General features: G+C 37.1%; 1 protein-coding gene across 6 annotated transcripts in view; it reads left to right on the plus strand.

Moving 5' to 3' along the window:
- MEE13 (myosin heavy chain-like protein) overlaps nt 1–18,723 on the plus strand; it is a 263,268-nt gene that overhangs the window by 158,042 nt on the left and 86,503 nt on the right. For all 6 annotated transcript variants that reach the window (XM_089833370.1, XM_089833374.1, XM_089833369.1 and 3 more), the window contains 3 exons: nt 9,946–10,014; nt 10,114–10,170; nt 10,263–10,526. In XM_089833370.1, the coding sequence (XP_089689496.1) occupies nt 9,946–10,014; nt 10,114–10,170; nt 10,263–10,526 (390 nt within the window). The remainder of the gene's footprint in view (nt 1–9,945; nt 10,015–10,113; nt 10,171–10,262; nt 10,527–18,723) is intronic.

Here is an 18,723-nt window from a genome sequence, read left to right on the forward strand (position 1 = left end):
TGTTGCAAAAAGGTTGCTATACTCTTTGGCAGATACAATACATTTCCTCTACACAAGAGGCCGAACAGGTGGCAGCTGTTTTAGCTTAGGAGGAGTTGGCTACTTGGTTTTAGGCAGTACAAGGAGAGTTGGCTCATCTCAAGATGGATATGGTTTAGGTGTAGGAGGCATAGGTAGTAGAGAAAATGACCATGAAGCCTCAGCTTGAGGTAGGACAGGTCGAGAGGGATGCATTAGTAGCTCAATTGGAGGAGGCCCTTTCAGAGAAGGTTATCTTGGAGTCCTATCTAGCCAGTTCTATGGAGACCGTGGATGTGAAAGAAAAGAAGCTTGTAGAGGCAGCAATGATGATAAAGAAAACCATGGAGCAATGATGGTGGCTGACCATGATCTACAGTTGAGGACGCAACAGGGGTATGAGTTGGAGGTTTGCTTGGCGTCTTCACATTATAACGAGAGCCTACATCATTAGGGACAGATTCTTTGCCTCCACTGTCTTGATTTTCTCTTCTTGTCTTGTATAGTTATTTAGTTGTTGTCATTCCCATTTTGTTGTACATTATCAAAGATGACTTCTTTTTTGGGGGGGAATGATGTTGTCGGGAGATAATAATAAAGATTAAGGTTCATTGTGTTGTTAGTTTAACCAAAGGGTAGACAGTTACGAGTTGTGACGGTTTGCCTCGTACCTTTTGGGTCTATTTATGTACTTCTTTCAGATAGAATATATCATTAGATCATAGATCATAAGATTGGAGTTGTTATTGTGATGTCATATTGCTGTCAGACATTGCACACATTTGATGAATCAATACAAAAGCATAGGGTATTCTCTGGCATATCATGTTCTTTAACATTTTATACTATTATTATGTGCATTAAACCTATTACTCCATGGGGTCAAACAAATGTTAAAAAATATTCTTCAATAAAAAACGACACTAAAATTTGTTGAGCATGTTTCTAATTTCCATCGTATGTAAATCAAAATTAGAATTTAATACATACCAATGCCATAGACCTAAAACAATTTGTTTCTAATTTAATACATACCAATGCGTTGCCTAAATTTATTTTTGGCAAGTAGGCACACTCGAGATATATCCCAATTCCTTGTTGCCCTTGATATGGATTTGGGAGTGGAGACCCTAATGAGGAGGGTTAATGCCTCTCATGGGAGTCTGGGGGCAATGCCCCCAATGAGATCAAGGTGAAGCAGCCCTTGTGGAGCTTTGGGGGCCACGTCCTTAAAGGGGTCGAGTGGCAGCCAAGCCCAAGTTAAGGCCTTCAAAACCTTTACAGTTGGTGTGTTTATTTGTTCTACCTTTAAAGTTATTCTCCTAGGTTCTAAACATGTGCTGATTAAGTCTATTTAGGGACGACATTGGATTATTCCCACTTTCATTGTTGTTATCAGATTATCAATTTTCCACCTTTCATGGATGAGTTGCACAAGCACCTTGCCACATTGTATGGTGAAAGGTGGATCTATGGCACAAATATCTTTACACTTTGGAGGATGATCCACCTTAAGTGGACATGCGACAATTTCACTTTTTTAGCTTTGGTGGACAATAAGTTTTTTTTGTGGGTGACACTCACTTTTTTTACCTTTTAAGTTATTCTCCTAGGTTCTAAATTCACATGGTGCTCAAGTCTACTTAGGGATCACGTTGGATTATTCCCACTTTCATTAGTGTTATCAGATTATCACTTTTCTGCATTTTGTGGATTTTTTGAACAAACACGTCTCCACATTGGAAGATGATCCACCTAAGGTGGATCGATGTCACAAATGTCTTTACAATTTGGAGGATGATCCACCTTAAGTGAACATATGACGGTCTCACTTTTCCACCTTTGGTGGGTGACAAGTTTGTTTTGTGGGTGACACTTTTCCATCTTTTAAGTTATTCTCCTAGGTTCTAAACGCACATGCCGCCTAATTCTACTTAGGGACCACATTGGATTATTCCTACTTTCGTTGGTGTTATCAGATTAACGCTTTTCCACCTTTCATGGATATGTTGCACAAACACCTTCCACATTGGAAGATGATCCACCTTTAGTAGATTTATGGCATAGACATCTTTACACTTCGGAGGATGATCCACCTTAAGTGGACATGTGATACTTTCACTTTTCCACCTTTGGTGGGTGATAAGTTCTCTTTGAAGAAGAAGATGGGTCAATTGATATTAAAGAAGTTGTTCAATGTTGTAGATACTTAATTGAGGTTTTCCCTCATTTTTTACTGAGCTCCAAGATTTTTTTTGGGGGTTGTTGATGACAGTTTTGTACCACTACATAACATATAGTAATTGAACACTTGATATAGGATATCAAACACTCAATTCCTCTCTTGAAAAGTTAATACTCATGAAGACAGGAGAAAAACTCCAATGTTCTTTACACCTGTGGATACTAACTCAGTTATCGATGTGATTTGCTGTTAATCACGTAGGTGGCCTTACGTTGTTAATTCAAAGATGACTTGGGTTTTGGGATGATGGTGATGATTTTGTATGAGTGCCGGATATTGTTGATGGTGGCGGTGACGATGGAGGGTGTAGTGCCAAATAATGTTGAGGGCTGCGACGATCGAGGCAATAATGCTCTAATGACTTTTACCTTCCTAACTTTCATAGAATGAAATCCGATTACTCAACTACTTGGTATTCTACTCGTACTCCTATGAATTGAAAGGTTAGCAAATGGACGAGGATTGAATCTGATGAAAGCTAACCAGCGACTCTACCTCCATAGATGCAATGATTCAAGGGAAAATGACTAGTTTACCACACAAGGCTTCCTAACAAGCTGCTAGGATGCTAGTGGCCTAGTTATAGATCCCTATCAAACATCCACTAATATTACCATGCAACTATCCATCTACTCTTGCTCAACAACTTTTTGAAATGAAATCTACTTAACAACTTCAAAGAAAATCTAATTCTAACTATTGGAAGTAAAAACCATGCAATAATACCAAATGTTCATAATTACCTTGCAAGTCACAACAATGATAAAGAGAGGCAATTTTTGTATTATCTTAGCAAGAATTTTCTCCAACCATTTACAAATGAGAGTAGATGGCCTTATATAGAGGCCAAAATTACAATTGACGGTAGAGATAAAGAGGCAAAACCAACGATCTAGATTGGATCCTAGGAACTCTAATTAGGGTTGCCACCCCATTGCCCAATGAGAAGGCACCACCTCATCAATAATTCAATGAAAAAATGGAAAAGTGGCAACCAATGAGAAGGCACCAAAATGGTAGCCAATCAGAATCAGACACCTATCCTACCCAAGATGGAGAATTTGTCACTTGGGCTTACATCAAATGATCTTCTAATATAGTTCTACACCTTTTTGTCATCTTTTTAGCCAAAGCAATGAGCTTGGCTAGCTTGTCGTTGGCTTCTTTCATGGGAGGGCAAATTGTATGTTTCATCTTGAGCTCCGCTGAGTTCATGATGCTGCTTGTTGCTTGTAGTGTCTTCTCATGGTTCTCATATTCTTTTGCATATCCGATAAAAGCATTGAGGGAGGCAAGTGTGTCCAAATGTTTCTTTTTGATGGCAACCTTCCCCAACTCATCCAAACTCGACCCAATTTCTGTCTCATTGATGTTCTCCTCTTTGATATCTTCAAAATCAAGTGTAGCCCCAACATCGCTCATCATGGCTGAAATGAAAGTGTCAATGCTTGGGCTGTGCTGTGCAACCTCGTTCCATACCTCTTCAAGTATTCTCAATCTAATAGTCAAGGCAACGAACCAGTACTCTACTGTACTCAATCCTCCTTCATCTATCAACTTGGCTCTTTCCAAATATTTCTTGGGTAGCTCAATGAATGCCTGTAGCCTAGGAATGGTTAAGTCCTTGACTAGAAAGAAATCCTTCCACTCATCTTCAAATATTCTAAATTTATCTCTAATAGCCACTAATGACCTGAATGTTGAGACAAAGGAAGGCAAGAAATTTCGCCCATCTTGGATTGTATCATGGATCCAATCCTTGACTTCACGTAGCTGAGCCGATATCTCTTCTGTGTTGCTCCTGCTATCTTGAGGAAGGGCTGCCTAGTGCAACTATTGGATAGGCTAGTAATCTCTCCAATTCTTGTTTTTGGCCTCCAACTTTACAATCCTTTCGTTTGCCTTCCTCAACCTTTCTCTGATTGAAATGATGCCTTCTTGGATCTCCTCACATTCCATGTCATTCGTGTTTCTTCCCAAGTTATGCTCAACTATCTCATATTACTGAGCTACAATTTCATCCAGTGCCTTGTTAACCGTTGGTATAGAAATCTAAACCTTTCGGTGACCATCATTGTCGCTCCTAATTACCTTTGCCATTGTTTTTGCAATTTGTCTCTGGTTCTCGCTATCACCCTTTTCCACTAATCCTTGGATGTCTTCAGCTATTCAGGTGGTTACTACCTCACCTCTCGGCATAACCATTTGCCTTAACCATAGTGGTGCTGTGCATCTCCCCAAATCTGGATTTGGTTTGATTAGTCGATTCTCACCAACAGCCTCGGGCGCATGGCTTACTTCATTAATATCAATTGACCCATCTTCTTCTTCACAAGTAACTGCCATGTCATTTCCATATTGATTCTCTAAGAGAGCAGAGTATTCGGTGCTGCCATTGTAACCATTTGATTTTAAATCAGAGCTCACCTCTACCGTGGCCTCTTGTCCACTTGTATTATCTTTTTGGCCTCTAGCCTCAATTATGCTCTCCCTTGATGGTGCTGCCTTCTGTTTCTTTGCTCGAGGGTCCTAATGTTCTTTTCCTTTCTCAACCTCCAAACCTCTCTTCTTGCTCCTAATTGTTCCTTGTTGCTAGCTACTTCCTTCACCCTTCTGTCCGATTGACTCTACTGGACCTTCTTTTGGATTCATCTTCTCATTAGTAAGGTGTATCCTCTGACTTTGTAATTCCTTAACTTCTCATTGTACCATGACTCGGTGTGCAAATTGATTGTCCTTGTAACTGCCTCCAAGAAAGGATCCCGATGATCACCCCAATCCACTAGATTCAACTCCGTTCCATCCATTGTATCATAATCTTTTCTCAGCACATTTTCATCATCTTCTAGTTGATCGGGAATATCAAGGCCTCTTCATCTGATTGCCCTCATCATGTTTCCTAACAATCTTGACAAAGCTAGATTTCTCATGTGAAAGTCATCTCGTGCATTGACCCAGAAATCTTGTATAGTAGGCACATGTTTGAATGTATTTCCATAAGATGCCTTGATAAGACTGTTAGGATCAAATCCTTGCCTTGCTCTATACCATGCTAGATGATACCATTCCAATTCTTTTTTTGCAGTTGCAAAGGCAATAGGATTGGGACAACTATCATTGCCAATTCCAAATGAGAAGGTAATGCCTGTCTCACCTTTGAGTTTCATCATTTTGTCATAATGCTCAAGTTGCCTAGCCAATTCCATCAAAACTACCTTGTTGGGTGGGTACCTTGGAAGTCTCTTGGGACATACTGTGCTTCTTGCTACTCTAATATAAGTGAATTGCAGGAACTAAATAAACCAACTCCCATACTTCTTAACCTTTGCTTTTGGTTCCGATGAGAGCCTCTTAGCAGGTTTCCCTTGTAATATCCTTACTGTCTTCATGGCAAAGGCATCACAAAACATTTTATAGTCTTTGTTGTGGTGCAAATGAAGTTGTGGATAGCATTCATGCACCAAACATTGCACCGGCCCATTACCAATTACTCCTAAGGCCTTAAGTCCCGGATTTTCGTACAATCTTGCAATCAGATAGAACAGATAGGATCCCATGTAGAATTGTTTTTGATTTTGCACGGTCCTAAGTTATAATTCTAGATTTTCGCTTATGATCAAGGTTGCATGGGTACGTGGGTACGGGAACGGGAGCGGGTACGGGTACGCATATTTTTCAAAATAGGGGACGGGGGTACGTGTGTAAGCCTAATTTTTTCTATATAATTAATATTTTATAGAAAATATAAAAATCAAAATATCTGTCATGAGTCATGACATTGAGCATTCAAAACAAGAAATTTGAAAATATAAGCCATAAGTCAAATATATATATATATGCTATTGCTGAATGTTTAAAGTATTTTTCATAATTGGGGACGGAGGTACTTGGGTATGTCAAACTTACTTAAAAATTACACTTTTATATTTATAAAAAATCTGATTTTATGAGTCATGACAATGGTTTTTCAAAACAAGAACAGTGATAAAGTTTGCAAATGTAATGTACTGTTTTCAGTTTCAGATTTGCTATATGTTTGAAATAATAATACATGATAAATGCTTAGATGCATAACAAAGAAGGCAGACTTTAAACATGAACAAGAAGATCCTAAACCATATGACAATGACATATTGCAAATGATAAACTTTTAACTTGAACAGTGATAAAGTTTATTGTTAGTGAGTATCAAAGTTTCAAACTGCTTTGGTTTTGAATTAAGTTTGATAAACAACAAGCTAATACAAAATCAAAAAACCAAAAAAAAAAAATCAGAATCTTAATCAAGGTCCTTAGCTATGATGCTCTCCACCGAGTACCCGGTACGTGGGATACGTGTACCCGGTACTTGGGTACGTGGGTACGAGTACCAGGGGTGTGGGTACGAGTACCCATGCAACCTTGCTTATGATCCTAGCTTAACTAAATCTTCTTTTCCCTTTTTCAATTTCATCAATAAAGAAGTACATCTAGTTTTCAAATTGCATACCTTGAGCTAGGCCCATGATTCGGCTGAGAAGCACAATGAGATCGACATATTCTGATTTGAAATCTGACACGGTGAGCCTTGATGATCTGGTGACTCCATTCTTGCCTTTGTGTAGCCAATCTTGCTTTAGATAAATGAAATAAGCCTCTTGGTTATTGTGGAATAACTTAGTTAGTTGCTCGATCCATCATTACCATTGTGATGCTTTTGTATTGGGGGGATATTGAATGCATCTTCGACCACTTGTCCGCCAATGTTGGCTAACACCCTCTTCCCTTCAAAAATGATGGATTTACTAACCAAATCAAATTGGGATGCACACTCCATGACCAATTCCGGAGAAGGCAAGGTAGGAGGGAAGGCCGTCGCGTGTACACTTGCGCTTTTGTAAATCTTCTTTGCCATCGGGGATTGTCCTTCCTTCAGTCTGTGCTTTAATTGTATCATGTTTACTATGGTGATATTGGTATCACTTATTTGCCTCACTTTTGAGATGAAGGTGGTCTTAGGCATCATGTCTTGTCTTTTTTGGTGTTCATTCCCTTTGGGTTCTTTCTTGCACTAACATCTACCATTCTAAACACTTATTTCTGCCCCTTCATTCTGAGTGATATGGACTACTCTTATTGATCTCCAACCTTCTTTTTATCGATGGAATCTAGCTTATTTCTGCCTCGCCAAGTCCTATGTCTACACTTATCAATCTCCAACCTTCAACCTAGGGATGGGACTACTACTTATTTCTTCCTTTTCGTTACTTTAGGATGGATTACACTTATATCTTCCAACTTCAACCTAGGGTGGTCTAGCTTATTTCTGCCTCGCCAAGTGTTCTATCATGAAATCTACACTTATCTCTCCAATCTTCCACCTAGCAATGGGATGATAAAGTGGTGGATGATGAATGCAAGAAGAATATAAGGGAAATGAAACCAAGCAAGAACAAGGAGTAAAATTCGTCTTTGAACCAATCTTCAGCTCTAAAATGAATTGAATTCTATCTTAATTTTACCTTTACCAATAGCCGGGCCCTCTTTGAATTCGGATCAGGCTTAAAAAAATTTCAAGCCTCCATGCAAAAAATCAGAATTTTGATTATGTGTTTCCTTCTCTGAGTTAAATCGCCCAGATCTAGGGCAAAAAAATTCACAGCCCTTTGCAAGAAAATCAGTCCTGAAAAATGCCAAACAAGAAGTTTCAGATCTGCCTCGAATTGCCTAGGTCAAAAATCGTGGCCCAAGTAGGAAATTGATGCCAAAACAATGACAAATCTGCTCCAAGGGAAAATAAATCGCCAAGGTTGAAATTTAACCTTGCAAAAGAAATTGGCAAGCATGCAAAGCTGCCCTTCCTTAGAAAATCGCCAAACAATGTGAAATCTGCTCCTCCAAGAGAAAATTGCCCAACATATAGAAAAAAGATGCTCCAAAAATCGCTAAACACATAGAGCTGTTCCTTGCAAAATTGCAAAGCACAAAGAGATGGCTGTTCCAAAAAATCACCAAACACAAGAGAAGAAGGCTGTGATGGAATGAAGAAATGGGAGAGGGAGGAGCCCCCTTATACCATTTTCCCTTTACTCCTCCAAGCTGACCGACTAGCACCTATAGGAGAAGACAATTAAATTAATGTTTTTAATTTTGCCTATAGTGAAATTTGCACATTTAATTGCCAGTTCGGACCGAAAATTGCAAAATAAAATTAAGAAAGCCTTATAGATGTTAAAATTTTTCATTTAATAACGTTTTGGTAATTAAGATATCATTAAAATTGGATTGAGGTTGATTTTAAATTTTAGTTCACCAACCTCTTTAAATATTTTTAAAATCTTCAAGGCAAATTTAACCAATTCAATGCAAAATTTTGCAATTTAATCCATTTTTGATTTTGCAACGCAATTTAAAATTTTTCCAAGATAATTCATTTTTTTTAGCATCCAAAATGATTTTCCAATTTAATTTCACTATCGCAAAATTTTCCTTTTCACCGAAAAATTTAAGATTTTCCAAAACAATTAAATCTAAAGAATTTCATTTTGAAAATGCTCAAGATTATATAATTACATCCAATTTTCAAAATAAATTGTCTAAGTCCAAAATAATTTATAAATTTATCCTGCCGGGTATTGTTCTAACCATCGAAAAAATGTTGTTTTTGAAATTTGTTTGGCCTAATGATAAAATTATAAATTCTGGCAAATCAAGTTAAGACTAGGTGAAAAAACAAATCTAACCACATCTTTCTTGGCCCAAAGGCGTCCAAGGCGTAAAATTTTTTAAATTGAGATTTTTTTGAGAACTCAAAAAATTTGTCAAGGCAATCCAGAAAAAAGTGGGTCCCCAATATTTTGGGGCAATGATGTGAGAACCTCACAACAGGGGTCTACCAAATTATTTGCGAGTTCAAGTTTTTCAATATGAGCTGGATGTAAAAATTTTTTTTTACCCAATCAGACCTAGAAGCATCATGCAAGTTCATGGATTGTGGAAATTTTCTGTTTCTGGTGTATATCTTATAATCAATACTCACATTTTTCCATATATAGATTTAAAAAATAAATTGGATTGTGGCTTTATCCTTCTCTAGCCTTGTCTTGGATGCTTTGCAACTAGAGGTTTATAACCTGCCTTGAAAAATTTGAATTTCTCTTTGAGAATCAACAAAATGAAGCCTTAGAAGACAGATAGAGGATCAATAACTGTCAAATCACCTCTATGAAGACTATGCTATATATTGTTGGTGTGCTATAGCACAGAAGGGATGCTCATTTTCAAGGAACTGTGTGTTTTCAAGTACATAAGGATGAGTTTTTCGATATTAGAATCTGCAAGTGGATGCATGACTGGAAGACCTGTTCCACCTTGCACAGGCTTTGTGATGTCTGAAAACATGCACATATTAGGTACATCTTCAAGCAAATTTTCAGTTCCTGTTGACATTTTATCTTAATTTGACTGAGAAGAAGCATCGCACGCATCATTCAATTCCACATTTTTTCAAGTTTACAGTTGTTATATATATATTCTACACTGTTTAAGGTTACTGAATATATTTATGCTTAGATTTCTGTGCAAGATGACTTAACAACCTTTAAAGCTTTTGTGGAAAATCCTTGTATTTCACACTTTTCAATTTTACAGTTATTATTTATCCACTCCACAATTTTAAGGTTACCCTCAATTTTCATGACCAGGTTGCTATGCAAGAGGAGTTATCATCTTCCAGAGATTTTGTAGAGAAACTGCATAAGCGGCTGGAAGAGGTAAGCAGTGAAGTTTGAATCGTTTTGAATCATTGATTGCTTAGTGGAGCAAAATAACATCCTGAGATAGATTACTGAAACTAGAATGTTACATTTCAGGCACGTGCTTCTGAAGATCATCTTATGCAGTGCGTGAATGCTCTTGAAGCCAAGCTGGTATTTAATTCCACATTATGTATTGATTGATTTTGGTTAAATATTTCATTTTTGATATCTTACTAAGAATTTCTTCCTCTAAATCTATACAGAAGGATTCAGAAAACACAAAAAAAAATGAGATTGACCGTCTCCGTATTTTCCAAGTTCAGAAGAGAAATGATATTATTAATCTACTTGAAGATGAGCGGAAATGGCTTGAATCAATGGCAGCAGATATTGAAGCTCATATTAAACAACAGGTCATGGATAGATTGGTTGATATGGATTATCTTAAATTGAATGAAGAGAGGCAGAACACCATGCTAAAACAAAGCAAGAGTATCATGCTCAATGAAAAAACAAAACATGCAGAGGTGTGCTTTCTTGCTCTGCTGTATCGTAAATAGAGGCAATTATTTGTAAAATGTAATCTGTATTCCCTTAAATTGAATAGAGAGAGGCAGAGCATATGCTTAGCACAAAACGAGATTATCATCCACAATTAAAACACAGCAGGTGCAAAGGTGTATGTTTTTGCCATACTGCATTTTAATTATGTGTAGTCACCAGTAAAATAAAATTTTGTTTCCTTAAATTTCTTGGTGAAAGGCAGAGGGTGAACCTAGCACAGAGTGAGTGTATGATCTTTATGGAAAACATAGAACATGCAAAGGTGTGCTTTCCTGCACTATTGTATTATAAATATTGGTAATGCTCTGTGAAATATGTTCTTGATTCCCTTAACTTTACTAGTAGAGGGAGTCAGATCATGAGGTTAGTGCAGAGTGAGAGAACCATCCATAATGGGAACACTGAACATACAGAGGTGTGAGGTGTTCTCTCTTGACATACTATATTCTAAATATTGGTAATTATTTGTAAAAGACAACTCGGAGTTCTGAAGAAGCTTATGCCAGATTGCATGAAAGCAGCAGAAAAAGATTTTGAGTGTTATTTACATTAGGAGCCCCCCCGGCTCTATACTCTATATAGGGGCTGGGGCATGATGGTGGGGAGCAAGTTATAGATAGAGGGACACCATCATAAGTTTAAATGATTTAAAATTACTTATTATGGTAGAGAGTGTGGCATGTCTACTGATTAATTCAAACATGCTTTTTATGATGATCTCTATTATATGCCTGTTGATATTGATGTTACAAGAATCCCTTTCAGCCATATTTTGTAGCAAGCTTGCTCCTGGGAATTAGTATTGGAGGAGCTTGAAATTCTTTGCAGTTTGCTAGCTATCTCATTATTTTTCTTCACCAGTAGAATTTGTATGTTTTTTTCATAGTAATCATGTTATTGTTGGTTAATTTAGAGATCTGCCAATGAGGAGGTGAATATATTAGCTATTGCGAGTTTCACAATAAAATATTAAGAGTTTTGGGTGATCAAAAGTGAGGAGTGGTAAGATGCAGTAGAAGAGTTGAAAGAAAGCCCTATGTAACTAGCCTTTGATGCCCATTCACTTATAAAACATAAAGAGAAGAATGAGTCTCCCAACTAGCAAAGGTCAAATGGATCTCTCTCAACCAAGCTTTCAGCAAAAAAATGTAAGCCAACAGGAAAAATATAAAATTATTTTCAATTTCTTATCAAAACATGCAATCAATTCAGACTGAGCCAGATCAACTTATAATATGATATATACAGTATTGCGTGTATCCTTGAAAGCAAGGCCCAAGCTTTCTAACAAGAAAGGAAAGTTGATAATAGAACTCAAGTCCATTCATTTCCCTAAAACATCTCAAGAAAACCAAAATATGTAGATTTCAGTGATTTCTCAATCCATCAAATTCATGAGTAATCCAAACATTATCATGACTTTTTCTAATCTCTACTTTTGCCACAAATGGTCATTCTGTGTTATAAAGATAATTGTAAGGAACTTCTCATTATACTTAACCTAAGGAACTTCTCATTATACTTAACCTTATAGTCATTCCTAACACCCAACACTCTATTAATTGACTTACACATTCAAGAGTGGATACTTATATAAGAATGGCTACAATACTGAACCTAGACATCTTCAGTAAAGAAGGATGTGATCATCAATAGGCCTTCATTTTTCCAACAAATACTAAAATCAGCTATCCCTACACGATTAAATAGTGATTGACTGAGTGATATAATCTATCAGTTGGGTTTAAATATTTTAGTTTTCAAGTATCATCCCATGGGTGATGCTTTGTTTTCCTTCCAAATTCCATAAGCTAGAGTTTTCTATAATTGAAGCTTAAAAAGGGCCAAAGCACAAGACTAGGGACATTGGATGACGAGGTAAGGACTACATATTTGCGATAAAGTATGAAATTTTGTTGATTGTGACCTGCATTTTATTGTGTGGAGTCTAAGAAATTAAAGAAAGGAAACATGAATTGGTAGAAGAAAATTGTAATATCCCGCTGGTATATTTTTACCAGACTTTTCCAAAGAATCCACAATATGTAAACAAACATTTGTATACAACTGATTTTCAATTTATCCATTAACTATATTGGAAATCATACAGCAACAGACAGAAATATAGATTCCTGAAATGAACATTGTATTTAAATCTTCAGCAGACAATAACAAAATATCCAATCATAAACACATAATTTACAGCCAGATCGGACAACCAGAAAAATAGATTTAAAGCCCAAGTGGAACGCTTGGATGATATCTCCAACAGACAATGGGTTTCCATCTACGACCTCCAAGATCGAGGGTTTCCGTCCTCAAACCTACTGAAAGCTGAAGCTTCCAATTCCTCAAAGAGAACAATAATCAAACATAGACCATGCGTACTGAAATGAATCTCTTATGTTTCTATTAAAACCTGATGCAGTGAACCTTCAATTTCCCTTGCCTGTCCCTTTGTCTTGTTTCTTTTGTTCCTTTTTGGAAAGTAAAGTGACTTTTATTAATTTTCATTAAGCCGCAAATAAGATATTTTAATACCCTATGGAGTTGTCATTTAATTTTCTAATGTTTCCAGAAAAGGGGACATTACAGTCCTCCCTCCTTAGAGATTGCTTGTCCTCAAGCAATCATGAATTTGCATACCAATACCAGGGTCCCACATAAATCTGCAAGCTGCTCAATTACACATTCTGGAATAACTGAAATCATAACCTACCACATTATGTAGAAAAATGTTTGGATGCAATTCATTCATCAATAAGATCTGCGGATCCCAAAGCAATCTCAAAAACACTGCTTCACCAATCTGCATCATTCTGTAAATAACCACACAATGCCTCAATCTGTGATTCCACTTATCATGATCCATAAGATACAGAGAATTGAATCTGTCAACACCTGGGTCACAAACCAATGTATTCATCTGACCATGAGAGTAGAAATATATATCTACCATTATACCATCTTCTTGTAACATCCATCTGATTAAGTAGTCCATCCAGAGATGCCAAAAGTAATTCCATTATGCACAAAATTTAACCACCAAATGCTTCTGCTATAACCCAGGTCAGAAAAAAGAAGATATCAATGTTACTATTCCTTTGTAGTGGAAATAATCATCTCATATGGAATATGCCTCAAGTAAAAATACCTCCACAAATTTCCAAGACAATAACTATTGCAGACCATGCCAAATCTGAAAGTTCAATGGAAGACTAAGTAGGATGGCCACTATCGATTGAAGTATCTCTAAAGATAAAATGACCAACTGATAAATTAACATTTGCCATGCCATAAGAAATTGGTGACACTTCTAAGAATGAACTATACATGCTTTCATCATGTGTAAGTGGTTATATGCCAAAGGTGGAGAGGACTCTATGCCAAATATGGAAGCCACATACAAATAGTAGCTACTAAAGCAATTATTGTACTTAAACCAAAAACCAAGATATACACATCACATAGATATGGAAAATTATCACTTTATTGAATATACCAAGAATATTACATTGCCAAAGTTGCCAATATTCTCCACAATACCATACCGTCCCGATGCCCAACGATTCCTACATATAGCACTCTTGTTTGTTAGAAGAATCAACTGTCGCAACTCTTGGTACATATGGTTTCCTAACAACTATATTAATTACCTTAACGACTTTATTATGACCTATATTATCCACCCCCCCTTTTCCCCCCACCCATCCCAAAAAAGGAAGTTGTCTTCTGGATGATTGAACAAAATAATAAACTAATGCGACGAGTGAGAAGACGTCCATGGTGTGGTTGCGAGTCGTGCTAGTTGATGCCTTAGGAGCTTCGCCTCTCTTTTTGGAGTGAGTTGTTTATGTGCTCCTTGTAAAATTCTAAGCACATCCATCATGTCTGGTTCTCCTGCTGCCAACTTCTCTGTATCATGATCCTTTCCTTCTCTAGCTGAGCCTCCATTTCTTCTACCTGTTTTCCAAGAATGATCCTATCACCTTCTGACTTTGTCGATTCTCAACTCACTTTTTATAACTCCATAAAGGTGGATCTGAAGTTCTCCTTCATCAGGGATAGAGTGGTCATGAGGGGTCCATCAACCTTTATAATTTGTGATGCTTACCAATTATTAGTCTTCTTTTCCATCTCCTCAATAGGCCATCCTTGCTCAGTAAATAACTTTTTGAACTCCCTGTGGCATCCTACCTTCATGAAGTGTAGGAGGGATTGGGCTGCCGAAACTGCTATTGTCATATCAACCTCCTTAGCTTCTCTCCTTATTTCGTGTGTAGCTCTAGTCATGACTTCCAATTCAGCCAAGAACTGCTGAGTGCATTCTTCGAAGTGCATGGGTTGCATGGCCATCCCTCCTCCCATCTGTGGACTCTCGCTTGCCATTGCTGTAGGCTCCATTTGTTGGTCCACATCCTCATGTCTTCCCATAACATTAGGGAAGGTTCCCAAATTAGAGTTGGGGTAGGTGGTGGTATATCTGGTATGCCAAGCTGGAACTTGGCGAGTAGGTTATCCACATTTGTATCCATGGTGCCAAGCTCTTGTTGGTCCTGTTGCCCTTCATTATCCATTGTAAGTATAGGTGTTGGAGGAATGATCTGTGGTAACGTAGATGCGAAGGTGGGTTGAGTAGTAGTTACTCTTCTCGGTGCCACTACCAGTGCAATTGGCTGTGGAGTCTCGATTCCTTGTGATGTTGTGATGGGTACCATGTGAGCTGCACCCTTCATTATCCTCAGCTCCACTATACAAATTACCTTAATGACTTTATTACCGCCTATAATATTCTAATACCCTCCCTTAAAGGTCATCGTCTAACTATTGTCTTTTGGCCACAAACTTTTTCAGAATATTTTTTTGCTGTTGAGACCTTCCTTGGATTCACAAAATGTTAATGATGAAGAATCTGATGTTGAATAACAAATGTATATACTCCTTGTAGCCAGAGACATGGGGATGAAACTAAAATCATGATTTTGAGGAAGATTGTTAAACTTTTATTTTCAGATGACCACTATGCTCCAAAATATACTGCAAGACTATTTACCAAGAACTTTTGCAGATGAGCACTATGACTCAACATATTCTGCAAGAAGCTATGATATTTTGAGGTGAAAAATGGAGCGAAACCAGAATTAAAAGTTGTTGAGAAATGAATCAGTGTAAGAGCCCTGCTATTTCACACTAGTGCAATGCTAGCTAGTGTTTTGGTTTTTGCAATTTGCTTTTTTTTTTTGAAATATATAAATTTTTGGTATTTTGAAATACATATAAGATGCTGAAATGAACAATCAGAGACAACTACCTATAATGCCAATAGCAAACTAGGAAATTGCAATCTTTTTACGTGCAATATTATTACAAATAATCCTCTTATAATTCATGAAATAAAATTGGAACCTATATATGAATGGTGTCCAAATTAGTTGCAATGAACCCAAGAAAATGCAATGCCAAACTTGGTGTAGAAAAGATTGAGGAGGTGACATTATTTTCCAGCAGTATTTGGTCACCTTACAAGTCAATAAACACCATAATTTCCAATACAGCTTCTTGCATCCAAATGCTGCTATATAAATTAGATAACCACAGCCTCAAGAACGCAAACAGTGACATCTAATAGAGGCAGCCAATTACCTTAATTATTCACGAAATTATGGCTGCTTATAATGTCTGTGTTTGCAGGCTAAAACACCAATATGCAGGAACCACTGTCAAAGTCATATGAAACACTAATGAAGGCAAATCAAAACCAGGCCAAACCTGATATGAATCACAACTCTTCTTAGTAACTAAAAACACCTAGCAATGGCATTCCAATCAGCTACAAAGTCACGCCAAGAAGAGGAAATGGATTGCATCCAAATGCTCGATTATTCGTCAGCAAAACTTAATAATTTTAGTATGCAACAACACCAAAATTACCATCAATACAATAAGAATTAATCACTAGATAATCAGAGCACAATTTGCTGCAATGTTTCAGTGATTCAAAGTACCAATGGAGAGGAATCAGTCCTCAAAACCATTGTTGAAACCCTTTTAACGAATTCACAGAATAAAGAAGTCAATAGGCAATAGAATGATTTCCTTTCATGAAGCATTGCTTTCATAATAAATAAAGACGACTTCTTCAAGACACCTTACACTTAAAAGCCTCTTTGGTTTATACTGTGGCATATAATTGAATAATACAATTTATTAATTCTCTTTGGCTCTGAAAATGACCTTTTCAACCATACTATGACATTTTGACACACAAGGTCATTGTTTCTTGTGCCTAAGATTTGAAACTTTTCAATCCAGTTCCAACAAGCTATGACACTAAGGCGGCTGATATACAATACCATCAAAAATAGCAACGCCAACATATTTAGTTAAATAATAATTATATTTCACTTGTCTTGTAAAAATGGATGAAGAAGCAACAAAATTGAAATTTGACAACACATAAGTGATCCTGATGAAGAAAGACGATGAATGCACTTGACGGAAGTGACTTACTAAAATTAGACACTCCCTCCAAGATTCTTGGAGCCCAAACCATAAGCTAGAAATAAAAACTTAGAGCATCACCCTACTCCTCTTAACTCATCTGAACTCATTGAAACCATCTCTTGACTTACTATAAATAGTATGTAATGATCTCTGTCTAATTTGACAAAGAAACTTTAAATGTTTGCTTAAGGAATTTTGTCAAACACTTGGTGTAAGTTCTTTGAGTTTATATTGTGAAGCGACTACAAATCTGACTATACTAACACAAGCTCAAAGTCTAAATGAAGTTGAATAACACGGAACTCCAGCACAATAGCAATGCTGGGATTAATTATCATATTAATACTGAATAGAAAAATACTACTGATGTACAGCAATGTGAGGAAATGGAGTTGATAACATTACTGACAGCACGTTATTACAATGTCGTAATCTGAGATAAGAAATATGTAACTCCTGAGTCAGCTGCTTGTATGAACCGACCATGTGAATGGGTGTAGGCAAGGCGGCATACAAGCTGTGATTTCCCTGTTGGACGTGAGAGTTGGGATGTCTACCACTGGTGAAGGCCTGGCCCCTTGATTTCTGTTGCAACCCGCAACTCCTATATACTATCAGTCAATGACCTGTAGGTGATACCACTCCTCTAGGCATCTCTAATACTGAAAGAGAATGTTGCCGAGTGATGATGGAGTAGATGTTAATGGCTCAGTTCGTGATAGAAATGTCCGTAACCCTACTTGACCGTAGAATGCCTTCAAACCGTTTGGTAAGATTGACATGCACTATCTTACTTACAATCCTCAATCCGAACACTATCTTATTTAGCCGGCAAAATCACTGTTCATTCGTATGGAAGTCAAATAATGCATTTAATCCATATTTCACTATGTATTCTGACTGTACTTACTTCTAACTGTCGAAACTGGGATAACATTCCTTATTGCCTATTTCTGATTGGGCGGTGTGTTAGTTCCAAAGAGGAAAATTAGGGTGACATCCAACTTCCTCAAACAACTCAAGGGATTTCGTCCTCAGAGTTTGCCAGTCACATTAAAGCAACCAGAAATTTCAATATGTTGAGTTCATAAATTGTTGTGTAAACCCCGAGACAGAGTCTCTTATTTATAACCTCAAATTGTGAGAAAAGTGTTGGAATAGGAGATGTGGGATAAAACTCCAAATTTGTCCTCGAGTCACTTAAGTCACTGTATAAAGTAAATGAGTTTTAAAACATAAAATAACTTTATTAAAGCGTCTTTAATACATTAAGTGACGACTTAAGATAAATCTCCCTTGTGACTAGCAGGCATCTTGATTGGTGAGTGTTGTTAATCTATCCGGATGTGGAGATAATTTAACCTAGCGCCATAGAACTAGCGTAGGGGAGGGGACATGACGTAGTAAGTCCCTCAAATCAAATCCCAAATTCACCATTGGCCACTGGCGAGCCTAATAACTCCGCAACAAGGTCCTCTAAACACCACAATCAACCTACAAGGACCGGATTGAATCCCTTAAATCTTCTGTAACTCAAAAATGAGGACATTACAATCAAAGAAAACAAAACTGTCTTTTTTAGGAGAAAACAATAAAACCCAACATTTGTGTCAAGATGTGCCATGAAAAGTGCAATTTCTCTTTAAATAAGAGAAC

Source organism: Cupressus sempervirens, chromosome 5 (assembly GCF_028749045.1).
Source record: "Cupressus sempervirens isolate cs-2001-9-10 chromosome 5, ASM2874904v1, whole genome shotgun sequence".
Classification (NCBI taxonomy): domain Eukaryota; kingdom Viridiplantae; phylum Streptophyta; class Pinopsida; order Cupressales; family Cupressaceae; genus Cupressus; species Cupressus sempervirens.